Source organism: Rana temporaria, chromosome 4 (genome assembly GCF_905171775.1).
Source record: "Rana temporaria chromosome 4, aRanTem1.1, whole genome shotgun sequence".
NCBI lineage: Eukaryota > Metazoa > Chordata > Amphibia > Anura > Ranidae > Rana > Rana temporaria.
Window position 1 is genome coordinate 15,783,574 of NC_053492.1, and position 19,060 is coordinate 15,802,633.

General features: G+C 47.0%; 1 protein-coding gene across 1 annotated transcript in view; it reads right to left on the reverse strand.

Moving 5' to 3' along the window:
• The window catches only part of LOC120935978 (tyrosine-protein kinase SRK3-like), a 69,057-nt gene that overhangs the window by 40,029 nt on the left and 9,968 nt on the right, over nt 1-19,060 (reverse strand). Inside the window, exons 2-3 of the mRNA XM_040348031.1 lie at nt 11,510-11,628; nt 4,738-4,898 (exon numbers count right to left, since the gene is read on the reverse strand). Coding sequence (XP_040203965.1) covers nt 4,738-4,898; nt 11,510-11,628 — 280 coding nt within the window. The remainder of the gene's footprint in view (nt 1-4,737; nt 4,899-11,509; nt 11,629-19,060) is intronic.

Below are 19,060 nucleotides of genomic sequence, written 5' to 3' on the forward strand. Positions count from 1 at the left end.
GCGGGTCAATTACCCGTCGCCTGATTGGCTGAAAGTTCTGGCCGAGCGGGCAGGGGGATTCACAGTGATGGCATTCGATGGCACAGTTGCAGCATGGCAGCATTTAATGGGCACACTGGCATTTGATGGGCACACTGGCGGCATTTAATGGACACAGTGGCAGCATTTGATGGCACAGTGGCGGCATTTAAATAGGCACAGTGACAGCATTTGGGCACAGTGGCAGTGTTTGGCACAGTGGCAGAGTTTGATGGGCACAGTGGCTGCATTTGATGGGAACAGTGGTGGCGTTTGATGGGCACAGTGGCAGCGTTAGATGGGCACAGTGGCAGCATTTGATGGGCACAGTGGCAGCATTTGATGGGAACAGTGGTGGCGTTTGATGGTACAGTGGCAGCTTTTGATGGACACAGTGGCAGCATTTGATGGGCACAGTGGCAGCTTTTGATGGGCAGGGTGGCTGTAAATGAAGGGCACAGTGGCTGCAAATTGTTTTTTTAAGAATTTTTCAGTTTGCTTACGCCCCCCTAAAAATTTTGAGCACCAGCCGCCACTAGTTTATATGTGCATGCATATGTGCATTTATATATATGTGTGTGTTTTTATATGTGTTTGTGTTTACATCTATGTATGCACATTTTATGTATGCGCTTTTAATCCTGACCCCCTATATGTGTACAATCAGAACCTACTTGTTTATTTATTTTTTGATTGTTCATAGTACCAGCAAAAAAAAGGCTGTTCCTCCAAAAAGCGATCCATGCTCAGATCGCTTTTCAGAGGCATTTGACAGCCGGTAAAGAGGCAATATCTTGCCTACTGACCGCCTGTTTTAACCCCTTAAATGCATCATCGCTATGCTGCAACTGCATGCAATACACACAGTTGCAGGGGGGTTTGCAGTGTAGCCCCATTCACCTAGGGGTATACTTCAAGGGTGCCCTGACTGGAAAAAGATTGAGAAACACCGACATAGAGCAACCGATGCCTCCATTTTCCTCCTGCAGCCGCTGAATACCTGCAGGAGGGAGAGGAGGAGAAGCAGGGGGAACTGGAGAAATCGGTTCCTTTATATGCAGCCACCCACTTGCAACCGGGTCCTGTTCCGCCACCGGGCTCGGAGAAAAGAGCCCTGTCCGGGGGTCAGGGGGGGCCCTTCATGGTTTCTTGCATCAGGGCCCTGAAGGTTCTAGTTACGCCACTGTATCTATCTATCTATCTATCTATCTATCTATCTATCTATCTATCTATCTATCTATCTATCTATCTATCTATCTATCTATCCCTATCTATCTATCTATCTATCTATCTATCTATCTATCTATCTATCTATCTATCTATCTATCTATCTATCTATCTATCTATCTATCTATCTATCTATCACTCCTTTGTCATTAGGATAGGCCATTGGGGGAAAACTAGATGGTTTTATTAACATATGATGTGATGAGGTCACAATCTATTATTAAATTGATTTTTCTTTTAGTTATTTTTTTATGATTTTGATAATATTATTGAAAGTATAGAAAGTCCTCTTTGTAATTATTTCAAACACTTTGGGATGTTGGTACAAGGGATCATTTTCTCTATACAATCCATGCATTATGCTTTTGAACAGCGGTCTCCAAACTGCAGCCCGGGGGCCGGATGTGGCCCTTTACTTGCTTTAATCCAGCCCTTGGGGGCAATATTTCATCCTCCGACACCAACAATGGGATATCATCCCCCCCACAGACATCAACAAAGGGGCATAGTTCCTCCCAGTAACACCAAGCACGGGGCATGACAGTCCGGCCCCCTGCTCTACTGTAGAATCCAATTAGAGAAGTGAAAAAGCAACTGGAGTTAAAATGGGACAAAGTTCAACGCATGCAACCGCTGCTGGATATCTTCCAAGTCCATAGATAAACACTAGTGACATGCAGTATGGGGCACAATAGTAGTGGGCTGAGTGATTAACAGCTGTGTGGAAAGTGGACCTGTCATCAGACCAATTATTTGTGATGAATACAACGTGTTGAGTAATGTGTCATTGTGACACTTCCAGGTTTTTATTACCTCTCACAAAGTTCACAGAACTTCCCCCGACTGTGACTTCTTCTGCTTTTCCCTCTAGAACAACAGTCTCCAAAATGTGTCCCTTTGCCTGCCTACATCCAGCCCTTTGGGTGCTACTCCCAGTGACACCAATAAGGGGGCACTATTCCTCCTACTGACACCAATGATGTGGCACTATTCTTCCCACTGACACCAATGATTGATCACTATTCCTCCCACTGACACCAATGATGGGACACTATTCCACCCAATGATACCAATGATGGGACACTATTCCACCCAATGATACCAATGATGGGACACTATTCCTCCCACTGACACCAATGATGGGACACTATTCCTCCCAATGATGGGACACTATTCCTCCCACTGACACCAATGATGAGACACTATTCCTCCCACTGACACCAATGATGGGACACTATTCCTCCCACTGACACCAATGATGGGACACTATTCCTCCCACTGACACCAATGATGGGACACTATTCCTCCCACTGACACCAATGATGGGACACTATTCCATCCAATGATGGGACACTATTCCACCCACTGACACCAATGATGGGGGCACTATTTCACCCAATGATGGGACACTATTTCACCCACTGACACCAATGATGGGACACTATTCCACCCATTGATACCAATGATGGATCTCTATTCCTCCCACTGACACCAATGATGGGTCACTATTTTTCCCACTAAAACCAATGATGGGGGGCTATGCCTCCCACTGATACCAATGACAGGGCGCTATTCCACCCAATGGCACCAATGATGGGACACTATTCCTCCCACCCATACCAATGATGGGACACTATTCCTCCCACTGATACCAATGATGGGGCACTATTCCTCCCACTGATACCAATGATGGAGCACTACTCCTCCCACCCATACCAATGATGGGGCACTATTCATCCCACTGAAACAAATGATGGGGCACTATTCCTCCCACTGACACCAATAAAGGGGAACTATTCTTTCCACTGATACCAATGATGGGCACTATTTCTCCCACTGACACCAATGATGGGGCACTATTCCTCCCAATGATACCAATGATTGGGCACCATTATTTCCACTGATACCAATGATGGGGCACTATTCCCCCCACTGACACCCATGATGTTACAATGTACAGTCTGATCACTGTAGGAGGGGAGACTGAGGAAATGCTTCCTATCACTACTAGACTTTAAATGCAAGAAATTTTCATGGGAACACTCAACACTCCAAGGCCAGGAACGATGACCTCACCAGTAAATGCCCAAGCTATATAAGAACCAAGGGAATGACTCCCCACGTTGATTGTGTACTGACCCAAAAAAACAAGGTCATCTGCTGCATTGGTAAAACAGAAAGGTCCAAAACCAAGACCACAATTGCCTAGACCAGCGAAGGCAAACCTTGGCACCCCAGATGTTTTGGAACTACATTTCCCATGATTCTCAGCTATACTGCAGAGTGCATGAGCCTCATGGGAAATGTAGTTCCAAAACATCTGGGGTGCCAAGATTCACCATCACTGGCCTAGACTCATATGGAGCTGCATGTGAAGAAGTATCTGGGACATTGACAGGATGGACTCTCTTGAGGTCAGTGATGGTGAACCTTGGCACCCCAGATGTTTTGGAACTACATTTCCCATGATGCTCAACTACACTGCAGAGTGCAAGAGCATCATGGGAAACATATAGGTAGATTCACAAAGAGTTAGGCCGGCTTATCAGTAGATAAGCCGACCTAACTCTGAATCTACGCCGGCGTTTGTTTAAGTGTATTCTCAAACAGAGATACACTTAAACAAAGCTAAGTTAGGCCGGCTTGCGCCGTTCTATCTTAGCTTGCAATGTTTCTGTTGTCCGCTAGATGTCGCTTCCATTGCGGCCGGTGTAGATTATGTAAATGAGGGGATACGCCGATTCACGAAACGTACGCCAGGCCTACACCGTCGCATTACGTCGTTTCCGTAAGGGATAGGCCGCCATAAAGTTATTCCACCTATGAGGTGGAATAACAATGTTAAGTATGGCCGCCGTTCCCGCAGCGAGGTTAGAATTTTTTTACGTCGTTTGCGCAAGTCGTCCGCGAATCGGGATTTACGTCGTTTACGTACACGTCGAAATCAATAGGCCCGTACGGCCTACTTAGCCGCAATGCGCACTGGGAAATGAAGTCGCCCGGCTCATGCGCAGTGTCAAAAAACGTCAAAAAACGTGAGGTCAAGCCTCATTTCCATACAACACGCCCCCCTCCAAGTCATTTGAATTAGGCGCCCTTACGCCCGCTCGTTTTAGGCTACGCCGCCGAAAATTAGCAGGTAAGTGGTTTGAGAATCACTACTAGCCTAACTAATTTACGGCGGTGTAGCCTAAAAAGGCTAGGCTAGGCCGCCCCAAAGTTAGACCATTGTATGTGAATCTACATGATAGTTCCAGAACATCTGGGGTGCCAAGGTTCGCCATCACTGGTATAGGAGGTCATGTGACATTACTAGGCCAGTGGTGGGATCAGAACATTAGTGTATAAGACTTGTCCTGAACCTGGTAGCTGAATTATGGAAGAACTAACTGGCTATGGTCCAAGAGACTAAACCCTGATCTGTCCAATGAGGTAGGTTCCTCTGTATCTGAAAGGTGATCTGCTGATAAATCGCATAGTCCGCCATCTAACCTTGACACAGGGCTTGTCCAGCTTTGTACAAAGGCCATCTTGTTTCTCGTGGTAATATTGGACCAAATCCTTAATGGTGGGGAATGAGACTCGCTGTCCCAAGTAGTAGGAGTCATTGAACTCCTGGATTCGGTAGTTCCGGACCTCTGAGCCCTCCCGCACTGCAAAGGAAAGAGGACAAAAGATGGTCACCATGATGTAGACACTCCTTCTTCTGTATAAAAACAAAAGAAATACAGCAAAACCTTGGTTTGAGAGCGTTTTGCAAGACAAGCAACATTTTTTAATACATTATTAGCTAGATTCAGGTACATTTGCTTAACTTTGCGGCGGCGTAGCTTAAGGAATTTAAGCTACGCCGCCGTAAGTTAGCCAGGCAAGTACATGATTCACAATGTACTTACCTGCTAAGTTACGGCGGCGTAGCCTAAATCGGCGGGCGTAAGGGCGCCTAATTCAAATGTGTTTGAGGGGGGCGTGTTTTATGTTAATGGCGCTTGACCTTAAGTTTTTTTTAGGGTTTTTGCGAACTGCGCATGCGCCGGGCGCCTACATTTCCCAGTGCGCATTGCGGCTAAGTGCGCCGCACGGGCCTATTGATTTCGACATGGACGTAAACGACGTAAATCTCGATTCACGGACGACTTACGCAAACAACGTAAAAAATTTGACTTTCGACGCGGGAACGGCGGCCATACTTAACATTACTATTCCATGTAGGGCTAAGCTCTAACTTTAGGCGGCCTATCTCTAACGTAAACGGCGTAAAAGTACTGCCTCGGCCGGGCGTATGTTCCTGAATCGGCGTATCTACTCATTTACATATTCTACGCCGACCGCAATGGAAGCGCCACCTAGCGGCCATCCGAAATATTGCAATCTAAGATAGGACGGCGCAAGCCGTCGTATCTTAGATATGTTTAAGCGTATCTCTGTTTGAGCATACGCTTAAACAGAAGTCGGCGTAGATTCTGAGTTAGGTCGGCTTATCTACTGATAAGCCGGCCTAACTCTTACTGAATCTACCTATTTGACTTGATATACAAGCGATGTCTTGATATACAAGTAGCGTCATGTCACAACAGAGTATAAAAGAGAAGAGAAACGTCTCTAATGCCTCACTTCCACTGAGCGGATCGGTTCGGTACGGTACGCTATTTTGGGTGTTTCCATTATGAAAGCGTGCCATAAAACCGAACCGTACCGCAGATCCTACTTCAGATGTGGGGCCATATAGAATGGAACGGTTTGGTTAGGGCGGAGCTACAATACATTCCACTGATTGGTGGACACCCTAGGCATTTTTTTTTAAACCCTGGGGCAGATTCAGGTACCGCTGCGCACTTCTTACGGAGGCGCAGCGTCCCGTTTTTGCCCTGCACCCCCGCAAATTATTTGCGCTACGCTTCATTCACGAAGCAGTAGCCACGTAATTTGCGTGGGCGCTCCTCAAAAATGCCCGGCGTAATGGCGCGTAATTTAAATGATCCCGTAGGGGGCGTGGATCATTTAAATTAGGCGCGTTCCCGCGCCGAACGTAGTGCGCATGCTCCGTCGGGAAACTTTCGCGACGTGCATTGTGGCAAATGACGTCGCAAGGACGTCATTTGCTTCAAAGTGAACGTGAATGGCGTCCAGCGCCATTCACGATTCACTTACGCAAACAACGTTAAATTTTAAATTCGCGACGCGGGAACGACGGGTATACGTAGCATTGGCTGCCCCTGCTAATAGCAGGGGCAGCCTTACGCAAAAACCGACGTACGCAAACGACGTAAACTGCGTACGCAGGACTCGCTTAGGGTTGTGAATCGGCGTTAGTATGCAATTTGCATACTATACGCTGACCACAACGGGAACGCCACCTAGCGGCCTGCGTAAGAATGCAGCCTAAGATATGACGGCATAAGGAGCCTTATGCCAGTCATTTCTTAGGCTGCAGTCGGTGTATCGAGGTTCCTGAATCAGGAGCATTCGATACGCCGGGGCAAGTAAGCAATTGCGCTGCGTAACTATGGTTACGCAGACGCAATTGCTCTCTGAATCTGGGCCCTTGACGGTCCAACTTGCAGTGGAAACGCTCACCAGAATAGACCGGTCCATTCTAACCGTTCTAAACTGTACCGACCCAAACCGTTCCGTTCAGTGGAAACGAGGCATTAGTGTAGCAATATGGTTACATTTAATGAAGGTACAACATTAAGAAACTCACAAGGTTGCTGATTAAAACGGGCAAATCTAAGTATGCAGGGATCCGGGGCAGGGCCGTCTTAATAGCATCATGGGCCCCTGGGCAAAGTAAGGCTCTGGGGCCCCCTACAATGATGACAGTGCAGGTAAACAGACATCAAGTAGGTAGGAGGCAAACTGCCTCCCCTGCGTATCTATCACTCTCAGTGGCATCATGGGGCCCCCAATTTTGGGGGAGCGTGGGCTCAAGGACCAGAAAATACTTGGGCCCCCCATGCAGCTGGGGCCCCCGGGCAGTGCTGATCCGGGGTAAAGCTGTCCACATAGACCATCCTCCTCACCGCCATTGATGTCGTCCCTTCCACTAGTGGTTCAAGCCTCACTTTCAGATCGCTCTACTGCAGGGTAGTCTTCCCGGTCATGATTGCAGACTGACAGCGGTGAGCAGGACGGTCTACATGGACAGCTTTACCCCGGATCCCTGTATACTTAGATGTGCCTCTTTTAATCATCAACCATGTGAGTTGCTAAATGTTGTATCTTCAGTAAATGTAACCATATTGCTACACTTAGAGGCGCCTCTCTTCTCTCTCTGTGGATGGATATTTTATGTAACTTATCACATTGCTATAATCTTTTTATATGGACTATAGACTGAAGGACTTATGAATAAATGGTTGTGGAACGAATCATTTGAGTTTCCATTATTTCTTATGGGGAAATTTGCTTTGATATACAAGTGCTTTGGATTACAAGCATGCTTCCAGAACGAATTATGCTCGCAGTCTGAGATATTTTTATATTTCTGCTTGAAACCTTGGATGTTACTATTCAGAAATACTTTTGTCATTAAAATATATATATATATATATATATATATATATATATATATATCCTGATGTAAAGCGCTGCGCAAACTGTTGGCGCTATATAAATCCTGTATAATAATAATAATAATAATATATATACACAGTAAAACCTTGGATTGCGAGCATAGGGGCAGATTCACATAGAAATACATCGGTATCAGAGATACGCTACGCCGCTGTAACATACTTTTGGCTGGTTCGAATCCTGGAAGAATTTGCGCCGTAAGCTACGGCGGCGTAGTGTATCTCTGGCGGCGGAATTCAAATCGACGATTAGGGGGCGTGTTTCATTTAAATGAAGCGCGTCCCCGCGCCGAATGGACTGCGCATGCTCCGTTTCTAAATTTCCCGCCGTGCATTGCGCGAAATGAGGTCGCAAGGACGTCATTTTTTAAAACTTAGACGTGACTTACGTCCATCCCGATTCACGGACGAGTTACGCAAAAAAAATAAAAAATTCAAATTTCGACGTGGGAACGACGGCCATACTTAACGTGGCAAATCTAACTATACGCAGCAAAAAAAGCAGCTTTAACTATACGCCGGAAAAAGCCGACTAGAGACGACGTAAGAGAATGCGAGGGCCGCGCGTATGTTCGTGGATCGTCGGAAATAGCTAATTTGCATACCCGACGTGGAAAACGACATGAACGCCACCCAGCAGACGCCGAAGTATTGCATCTTAGATCCGAAAGGCGTACGAGGACGTATACCTGTCGGATCTAACCCAGATGCCGTCGTATCTTGGTTTGAGGATTCAAACCAAAGATACGACGCGGGTAATTTGAAAGTACGCCGGCGTATCAGTAGATACGCCGGCGTACTCTGTCTGTGGATCTGCCCCATAATTCGTTCCGGAAGCATGCTTGTAATCCAAAACACTTGTATATCAAAGCAAATTTTTTCATAAGAAATAATGAAAACTCAGGTGATCCGTTCCACAACCATTTATTCATAAGTCCTTATGCCAAAAAAATAAATAAAAAATAAACAAATAAAAATGTTTAAATATTAATAATAAAAAAAGTAAAAAAAATAAATAAACAAGAATAAAATAGTTACATGAAGAAGTAGTTGGGGTGATTAGGAAAAAGCAAGTGTTAATAAAAACATAGGGCCAGATTCACGTAGCCCGGGCGCAACGTAACTTAACCGATTTAAGTTACACCGCCGCAAATTTTCTGGCTAAGTGCCCGATCCACAAAGCACTTATCTGGAAATTTGCGGCGGTGTATCCTAAATCCGTCCGGCGCAAGGTGGGCCCAATCGAATGGGGCGAGTCCCATTTAAATTAGGCGCGCTCCTGCGCCGGACGTACTGCGCATGCTCCCGTCGCAAATTTCCTGACGTGCTTTGCGCGAAGTTACGACACGCCAACATTTTGTGAATCGCGACGGGTAAAAAAGACTTGCGCCGGGAAAAATAAAAAATTTAAAAATAATTTGAAAGCGGGTATACTTTTACATGGTGTAGTAATTTTACACTTTGTAAAAGGTACCCTATCTTTGCGACGGCCAAACGACGGGAAACATTTTTGTGGATCTCCGTAAGTGCTAATTTGCATACCCAACGCTGGTTTACGACGCAAAATCCCCCCAGCGGCGGCCGCGGTACTGCATCCTAAGATCCGACAGTGTAAAACAATTACACCTGTCGGATCTTAGGGATATCTATGCGTAACTGGTTCTATGAATCAGCCGTATAGATAGAAACAGAGATACGACGGCGTATCCCTTTTGTGAATCTGGCCCATAATTGGTAACAAGTTTTTAATAAGACATTTTTTACTGATAGAAGCTCATCCCTTTGATCAGTAGATGAATGAAACAGACTTCTTACAAAAGTAACAATGTTACTTTGTATCTCTCTATCTCCCGTCCGATCAATATTTATAAACAATGGACCAGATTCACGTAGAAGTGCGGCGGCGTAACGTATCATAGATACGTTACACCGCCACAAGTTTTCATTGCAAGTGCCTGATTCACAAAGCACTTGCAATGAAAACCTACGCTGGCGGCCTCCGGCGTAAGCCCGCGTAATTTAAATGGGCGTGTGCCATTTAAATTAGGCGCGCTCCCGCGCCGGACCTACTGCGCATGCTCCGTTTCTAAATTCCCGCCGTGCTTTGCGCGAAGTGACGTAATTTTTTCGAACGGCGACATGCGTAGCGTACTTCCGTATTCCTGGACGTCTTACGCAAATGATGTGAATTTTAAAATTTTGACGCGGGAACGACGGCCATACTTTATACAGCACATACGTGTGCTGTGTAAAGTTAGGGCACCCAAAACGACGACTAAATTTGCGACGGGAAACTAGACTAGCAGCAACGTAGCGAACGCGAAAAAACCGTCGTGGATCGCCGTAACTCCTAATTTGCATACCCGACGCTGGTTTACGACGCAAACTCCCCCCAGCGGCGGCCGCGGTACTGCATCCTAAGATCCGACAGTGTAAAACAATTACACCTGTCGGATCTTATGGCTATCTATGCGTAACTGATTCTATGAATCAGCCGCATAGTTAGAAACAGAGATACGACGGAGTATCAGCAGATACGCCGTCGTATCTCTTTGGTGAATCTGGCCCATAATTGGTAACAAGTTAAAATAAAAATTGTTTTACTGATAGAAGCTCATCCCTTTTATCAGTAGATGAATGAAACAGACTTCCTACAAAAGTAACAATGTTACTTTGTATCTCTCTATCTCCTGTCTGATCAATGTTTATAAACAATGTTACTTTGTATCTCTCTATCTCCTGTCCGATCAATGTTTATAAACAATGGCCCGGATTCAGATACATTTACGTATCTTTCGGCGGGCGTAGCGTATCTCAGATACACTACGCAGCCTTAACTTAGGCAAGTTCCGTATTCAGAAAGAACTTGCGCCCTAAGTTACGGCGGCGTGGTGTAAATGTGTCGGTGTAAGCCCGCCTAATTCAAATGTGGCTAGTAGTGGGCGTGTTTTATGTAAAACTCTCATGACCCCACGTAATTGACGCTGTTTTCGAACGGCGCATGCGCCGTCCGTGAACGTTTCCAAGTGCGCATTGCTCCAAATTACGCCGCAAACTGTCAATGCTTTCGACGTGAACGTAACTTACGTACAGCCCTATTCGCGAACGACTTATGCAAACGACGTAAAATACGACGCTGTTCGGTCGTTTCCGACGTCCATACTTAACATGACTTACCCCTGCTTTATGAGGGGTAACTTTACTCCAGAAAAAGCCTTACGTAAACGACGTAAAAAAATGCGCCGGGTGGACCTACGTTTCTGAATCGGCGTATCTACTCAATTAGCATATTCCTCGCGTAAATCTACGGAAGCGCCACCTAGCGGCCAGCGTAAATATGCAGCCTAAGATACGACGGTGTAAGAGACTTACGCCGGTCGGATCTTAGGGAAATCTATGCGTAACTGATTCTACGAATCAGTCGCATAGATACGACGGCCCGCACACTCAGAGTTACGATGGCGTATCCGGAGATACGCCGTCGTAACTCCTATGTGAATTCGGGCCAATGTTACTTTGTTTATAAACATCAGCTTCTAGAGCTTCTGTTTTTACGCAACAACTCGTGGATGTTATTTTGACAGTTGGAAATGTATGGCAAATGCAATGGAAAGTGGTGGGATGGAGTTGGTATCAAAAGTATTATTATCATCATTTGGAACGGATAAGAACATGAGAACTGGACCTACCGGACAGATAATAATAGTCTTCGTCTTTCTTCTTCCATACAAGGAAGGATCCTGTCCCGTTCTGCTCCTGCATAAGATAGCGTTTGGCATCCATCTTTGTTCCCAGATCAAAATACCAGCTGTGAACAGAAAGTGTGAGTACGATGTCAGCATACAGCCTATATGGAGTCTGTACCATACCAACAATTCTTGGGGGGGGGGGGATAAGCTAGATGTACCAGATGGATTGGATAAATTCTAGGGGGATTGTCAGGCTTAAAGGGCTGAATGCACCCTGGTGAGATGTTTAGGCTAGATGGACCAGATACATCATAGGGTTAAAGTAGGCTATAGTGACCAGATAAATCATAGGGGTATGGGCAGGCTAGTTATACAGGATGATTCCCAGGGGTATGAAGAGGCTAGTTGTATGGGAGTCCCGGGAGTATGAGCAGGCTCAATGGACAAAATAAATCCTGTGCGGATGGGCAGGCTAGGTGAACCAGATACAGTCCAAGAGTACATGAATTCTAGATGGATTGGATACATCTTAGGCATACAGGGAGGCTAGATGGACCAGATAAATCCTAGGGGTATAGGCCAGTGCCATCTTCTTAGCATCATGGGCCCCCGGGCAAAGAAATGCATTGGTGCCCCAACAATGAAGATGGTGACCTGTGGGGTGCTACTCTGTCTGAGTCAGAAGATGGCAGGGGAAGGGGATGGAGACGATATAGTTTTCCAGCCACATTGGCGGCACGCTATGAATGCTGGGGCGGCCACGGCACGCTCTGAATGTTGGGGCGGCCACTGATGTCACTGGTTGCTCGGCACCAGGCGGTTGCCAATTCTAGCAACCAGTGCAGTCAAGTGGCATGCCACATTTTCGGCGGCTTGGTGCCCCTTCTCTGTGGCAGCTTACAGCGTCGGGGCATGGTGCAACCGCCTAGGATCGGCCCTGCCTGTCCTGATGGGGCCCCATGGGCACCTGGGGCCCCTGGGCTGTGCCCAGGTGTGGCCACTGGATAAGATGGCCCTGGTATAGGCAGGCTATAATATACCAGATATATTCTAGGGGTAAAAGTAGACTATAGTGACTAGATATATCATAGGGATATAGGTAGGCTACATGTATGGAATGAGTCCCAGGGGTATGAGCAGACTAGATAGACAGGACAAATCCTAGGGGTTTGGGCAGGTTAGATGGACCAGATAAATCCGGAGGAGATGGGCAAGCTAGGTTGGCCAGATACATTTGAGGGGTATAAGAATGCTAGATAAATCCTAGCAGGAGCAGTAAGGCTATAGGGAAGATAGAAACCAAAAGGGGTGTGGAAAGGCTAGATATACCGGATGAATCCAAAGGGTACAAACATACAATGAAGTTAGATAGTCTGGACAAATCTTAGGCGTACAGGTAGACTTGATGGACCAGATAAATCCTAGGGCAGGCTACACAGACCATATAAATCCTAGGGGTACAGGCAGGCTATAATATACCAGATAAATCCTAGGGGTACAGTCAGGCTATATGGATCAGATAAATCCTAGGGGTACAGTTAGGCTATATGGATCAGATAAATCCTTGGGGTATAGGCAGGCTATAATATACCAGATAAATCCTTGGGGTAAAAGTAGACTATAGTGACTAGATATATCATAGGGGTATGGGCAGGCTACATGTATGGAATGAGTCCCAGGGGTATGGGCAGACTAGATGGACAGGATAAATCCCAGGGGTTTGGGAAGGTTAGAAGGACCAAATAAATCTTGAAGAGATGGGCAAGCTAGGTTGACCAAATACATTCCAGGGGTAGAAGAATGCTAGATAAATCCTAGCAGGACTGGAAGGCTATAGGGACCAGATAAATCAAAGGAGTGTGGAAAGGCTAAATATACCGGATGAATCCAAAGGGTATAAACATATAACGAAGTTAGATAGTCTGGATAAATCTTAGGGGTACAGGCAGGCTAGATGGACCAGATAAATCCTAGGGGTTTAGGCAGGCTATATGGATCAGATAAATCCTGGGGGTACAGGGAGGCTAGATGGATCAGATAAATCCTGGGGGTACAGGGAGGCTAGATGGATCAGATAAATCCTGGGGGTACAGGGAGGCTAGATGGATCAGATAAATCCTGGGGGTACAGGGAGGCTAGATGGATCAGATAAATCCTGGGGGTACAGGGAGGCTAGATGGATCAGATAAATCCTAGGGGTAAAGGCAGGCTAGATGGACCAGATAAATCCTAGGGGTAACGGCTGGCTAGACGGACCAGATAAATCCTAGGGGTACAGGCAGGCTACATGGATCAGATAAATACTAGAGGTATGAGCAGGCTAGAGGGACCAGATAAATCCTAGGGGTACAGGCAGGCTAGATGGATCAGATAAATCCTAGGGGTACAGGCAGGCTAGATGGATCAGATAAATCCTAGGGGTACAGGCAGGCTAGATGGACCATATAAATCCTAGAGAGAGAGACAAGGTATGTGAGACAATGAGATTTTTAGGCTAGTCAGTGTTTCTCAATTCCAGTCCTCAGGCCCCCCCCAACAGGTCAGGTTTTCAGGATTTCCATTATTTTGCACAGGTGATTTGATCAGTTTCACTGCCTTAGTAATCACCACAGCCTTTTCATCTGAGGGAAATCCTGAAAACCTGACCTGTTGGGGGGGCCTGAGGACTGGAATTGAGAAACACTGGGCTAGGTGAAGGTGACCAGATAAATCCTAGGGGTAAAAGTAGGCTATAATAACTAGATAAATCATAGTGGAACGTATGGGCAGGCTAATTGTACAAGATGAGTCCCAGGAGTATGAGCAGGCTTGATGGACTGGAGATGTCCCGTTGGGATGGCCTGGCTAGATGGACCAGATAAATCCCAGGGGTACAAGAATTCTAGATGGAATAGATAAATCTTAGGAGTACAGACTGGCTAGATGGATGTATGGACACGCTAAAGGGTGCAGATAAATCAAAGGGGTGTGGGCAGGCTAGATATACCGGATGAATCCAAGGGGTATGAGAAAGATAGATAGTCTGGATAAATCCTTGGGGTACAGCCTCAGGCAGGCTAGATGGACCAGATAAATTCCAGGGGTACAGACAGGCTAGTTGGACCAGATATTTTCTAGGGGGGTGGGAACACTAGATAGACCAGATACATTCTAGTTGTTTGGGCAGGCTAGATGAACTGAATAAATCATAGTTGTAAAGGCAGGCAAGAGGGACTCAATCAATTCTAGGGGCATGGACAGACTAGATGGACTGAATAAATCCCAGGGGTCACTACAACCCAAAATTAAAGGCACCAACCTCATAATTCCCATTCAAACAGCCAACCCTTTTATTTGGATTGTACAAGCTGATATACCATAAATACAGTGGGCCGGATTCAGATACTTTGGAGTATCTTTAGGTGGGGCATAACGTATCTCCGCCGCCATAAATTAGGGCGCAAGTTCCGTATTCAGAAACCACTTGCGCCCTTAGTTACGGTGGTGTAGCGTATGTGTGTCGGCGTAAGCCCGCCTAATTCAAATGTGGATGATGTGGGCGTGTTTTATGTATATTAACTGTGACCCCCACGTATTTGACGTGAAAAAATCCCAGTGCCCATGCTCGAAATTACGGCGCAAATCGTCAATGCTTTAGACGTGAATGTAACTTACATACGGCCCTATTCACGAATGACTTACGCAAACAACGTAACATTTTAAAAACTCGACGCGGGAACGATGTCCACTCTTAACATTAGCTACGCCTCATATAGCAGGGGTAACTTTACACCGGACAAAGCCTAACGTAAACGACGTAAAAAAATGCGCCGGCCGGACGTACGTTTCTGAATCGTCGTATCTACCTAATTAACATATTCATCGCGTAACTATAAGGAAGCACCACCTAGCGGCCAGCGTAAATATGCAGCCTAATAGCTAGATTCAGGTAGATGTGTGTATCTTTGAGGCGGCGTAGCGTATCGTATTTACGCTACGCCGCCGTAAGTCAGAGAGGCAAGTGCTGTATTCACAAAGCACTTGCCTCCTAAGTTACGGCGGCGTAGCGTAAATGGGCCCGGGGTAAGCACGCCTAATTCAAATGAGGATGAGGGGGGCGTGTTTTATGTAAATGGGTGGTGACCCGACGTGATTGACGTTTTTTACGAACGGTGCATGCGCCATCCGTGTACATATCCCAGTGTGCATTGCTCCAAAGTACGCCGCAAGGACGTATTGGTTTCGACGTGAACGTAAATTACGTCCATGCCCCATTCACGGACGACTTACGCAAACGGCGTAAAATGTTAAAATTTCGACGCGGGAACGACGGCCGTACTTAACATTGACTAGTCCAGCTATTTGTTCGACTAACTTTACGCCGGAAAAAGCCGTACGTAAACAACGTAAAAAAAATGCGCCGGGCGCACGTACGTTTCTGAATCGGCGTATCTAGTCATTTACATATTCTACGCCGAACTCAACGGAAGCGCCACCTAGCGGCCAGCGTAAATATTGTACCCTAAGATACGACGGCATAGGAAACTTACGCCGCTCGTATCTTAGCCTAATTTAAGTTTATCTGGTTTCCAGAATAAGCGTAAATTTAGGACGGCGTAGATTCAGAGTTACGACGGCGTATCTACTGATACGCCGGCGTAAAGCTTTCTGAATCCAGCTGTAAGACACTTACGCCGGTCGGATTAGGGAAATCTATGCGTAACTGATTCTATGAATCAGTCGCATAGTTACGACCCCGCACACTCAGAGATATGACGGCGTATCCGGAGATACGCCGTCGTATCTCCTTTCTGAATCTGGCCCTGTGTATATATATTAACCCGTATATCTATCCATTATTTCTATTTTATCATGAAAAGTTTGAAGAGTTGTATAGGGACATGATTGGAGGAAGGTGAGGGCTGGGGAGATCCAGGTCCACAGGGCAGTAGGGACATGAACAGAAGAGGGTGAAGGTTGGGGAGGGCTGGGAAGGCTTGGTCCTCAAGCTTGTGGGGACATGAATAGAGGAGGGTGGGGGCTTGGAAGGTCTGGGTACCCAGGGCTGTGAGGAAATGATTGGAGGAGAGTTGAGGCTGGAAAGGTACTGGTTCCCATTGCTTTGAGGACATGAATGAATGAATAGTGGAGGCTGGGGAGGGTAAGGTCTCCTTAACCACTTGTTTACTGGGCACTTAAACCCCCCTCCTGCCCAGACCAATTTTCAGCTTTCAGCGCTGATGCACTTTAAGTGACAATTGCGCGGTCATACAACACTGTACCCAATTTTTTAAAACATTTTTAATTCCCACGGATAGAGCTTACTTTTGGTGGTATTTGATCACCTCTGCGTTTTTTATTTTTTGTTAAAAATAAATAAAAAAGACTGAATTTAAAAAAATATATATTTTTTTTATATTTTGTTATAAAATTTTGTAAACAGGCAATTTTTCTCCTTCATTGATGTACGCTGATGAGGCTGCACTGATGGGCACCGATAAGGCGGCACTGGTGGGCACCGATAAGGTGGCACTGGTGGGCACCGATAAGGCAGCACTGGTGGGCACCGATAAGGCTGCACGGAGAAGTGGCACTGATCTCACGCTGTCAGCGTGAGGAGAAAAAAAAAACAGTTACCGAGCTTTGTTTACATCACGTGATCAGCTGTCATTGGCTGACAGCTGATCACGTGGTAAGGGGCCGGGACCGGCCCCTCACTTGGTTCTGTGATCGCCCAAGTGTCAGTGACGTGGGTGATTGCAGGGGCGCGTGAGGAGCACGCGAAGGGGACCCGGCAATTGGGGTCCGCGCTGTGGCTGTCATTCGGCTATAGCGCTGACCCCTAGTGGCAGGGGCTGTAAGGACATGAATTAGGGAGGGGGGGCTGGAGAAGTCCAGGTCCTCAGGGCTGTAAGGACATGAATTAGGGAAGGGGGAGGGGGGCTGAAGAAGTCCAGATCCTCAGGCCTGTAAGGACATGAATTAGGGAAGGGGGAGGGGGGCTGGAGAAGTCCAGGTCCTCAGGGCAGGAGGGGGGGGGGGGCTGGAGAAGTCCAGGTCCTCAGGGCTGTAAGGACATGAATTAGGGAAGGGGGGGGGGGGCTGGATAAGTCCAGGTCCTCAGGGCTGTAAGGACATGAATTAGGGAAGGTGGGGGGGGGCTGGAGAAGTCCAGGTCCTCAGGGCTGTAAGGACATGAATTAGGGAAGGGGGGGGGGCTGGAGAAGTCCAGGTCCTCAGGGCTAGAAGGACATGAATTAGGGAAGGGGGGGCTGGAGAAGTCCAGGTCCTCAGGGCAGGAGGGGGGGGCTGGAGAAGTCTAGTTCCTCAGGGCTGTAAGGACATGAATTAGGGAAGGAGGGGGCTGGAGAAGTCAAGGTCCTCAGGACTGCAAGGACATGAATTAGGGAAGGGGGGGGGGGGGGGCTGGAGAAGTCCTGGTCCTCAGGGCTGCAAGGACATGAATTAGGGAAGGGGGGGGGGCTGGAGAAGTCCAGGTCCTCAGGGCTGTAAGGACATGAATTAGGGAAGGGGGGGCTGGAGAAGTCCAGGTCCTCAGGGCTGTAAGGACATGAATTAGGGAAGGGGGGGCTGGAGGAGTCCAGGTCCTCAGGGCTGTAAGGACATGAATTAGGGAAGGGGGGTGCTGGAGAAGTCCAGGTCCTCAGGGCTGTAAGGACATGAATTAGGGAAGGGGGGGCTGGAGGAGTCCAGGTCCTCAGGGCTGTAAGGGCATACATAAGGGAGGGTGAGGGCTAGGAAAGCGCAGATATCCAGGGCTGTGAGGACATAAATAAGGGAGGGTGAGGGCTAGGGAAGCGCAGATATCCAGGGCTGCAAGGATGAGAATAGAGGACAGTAAGGGCCAAGGAGGTCTGGGTCTTCAGGACTGTAGGGCCATGAATAGCGAGGGCTTGAGGGCTGGGGAGGTCAAATCCGAAGGGCTCAGCACATGAGAAGGTGAAAAGGGCAGCAATTGTACTTTGAGGGAAGTTTTAGAAAATTTCCCTGCAGATATGATTCTTACGTCAGTTATTAAAGACTCGCTGAGCCGGTTTGGAGTGTTTGGGTTGGGTGTAATTCAATATTCGAGTTGGGTGTAATCCAGGGACAGGGATTTCCCCCCCAGGGTGCCAGTACTATTAATTCCTGCTTCCTACAACTGGCAGAATAGGGACAGCTGGAAATGTAACCCCTCATAAGTCGTCCCCCCCCCTTTTTTTTATAAGCATAGCCCTAAATCGGACCTGTCACATATTACATAGTTACATAGTTACAGAGTAGGTAAGGCTGAAAAAAAGACAATAGTCCATCCAGTTCAACCTGTGTAGGTGTATCAGTGTCTATATGCTTTCCCATCTCCCTGCGCGTTGCGTCCTTGTGTGCTAGCACCCCTAGACCCTTCTCCATCCTTGACTCCCCCAACTGTACTCCACCTAGTGAATATTTTACATTTATGTTTTTTTGACCCGAAGTGCATTACTTTACATTTTTCCACATTAAACCTCATTTGCCATTTGTCTGCCCACTCCTTTATATTATTCAGGTTATTCAGCAAAATTCCCATGTCCT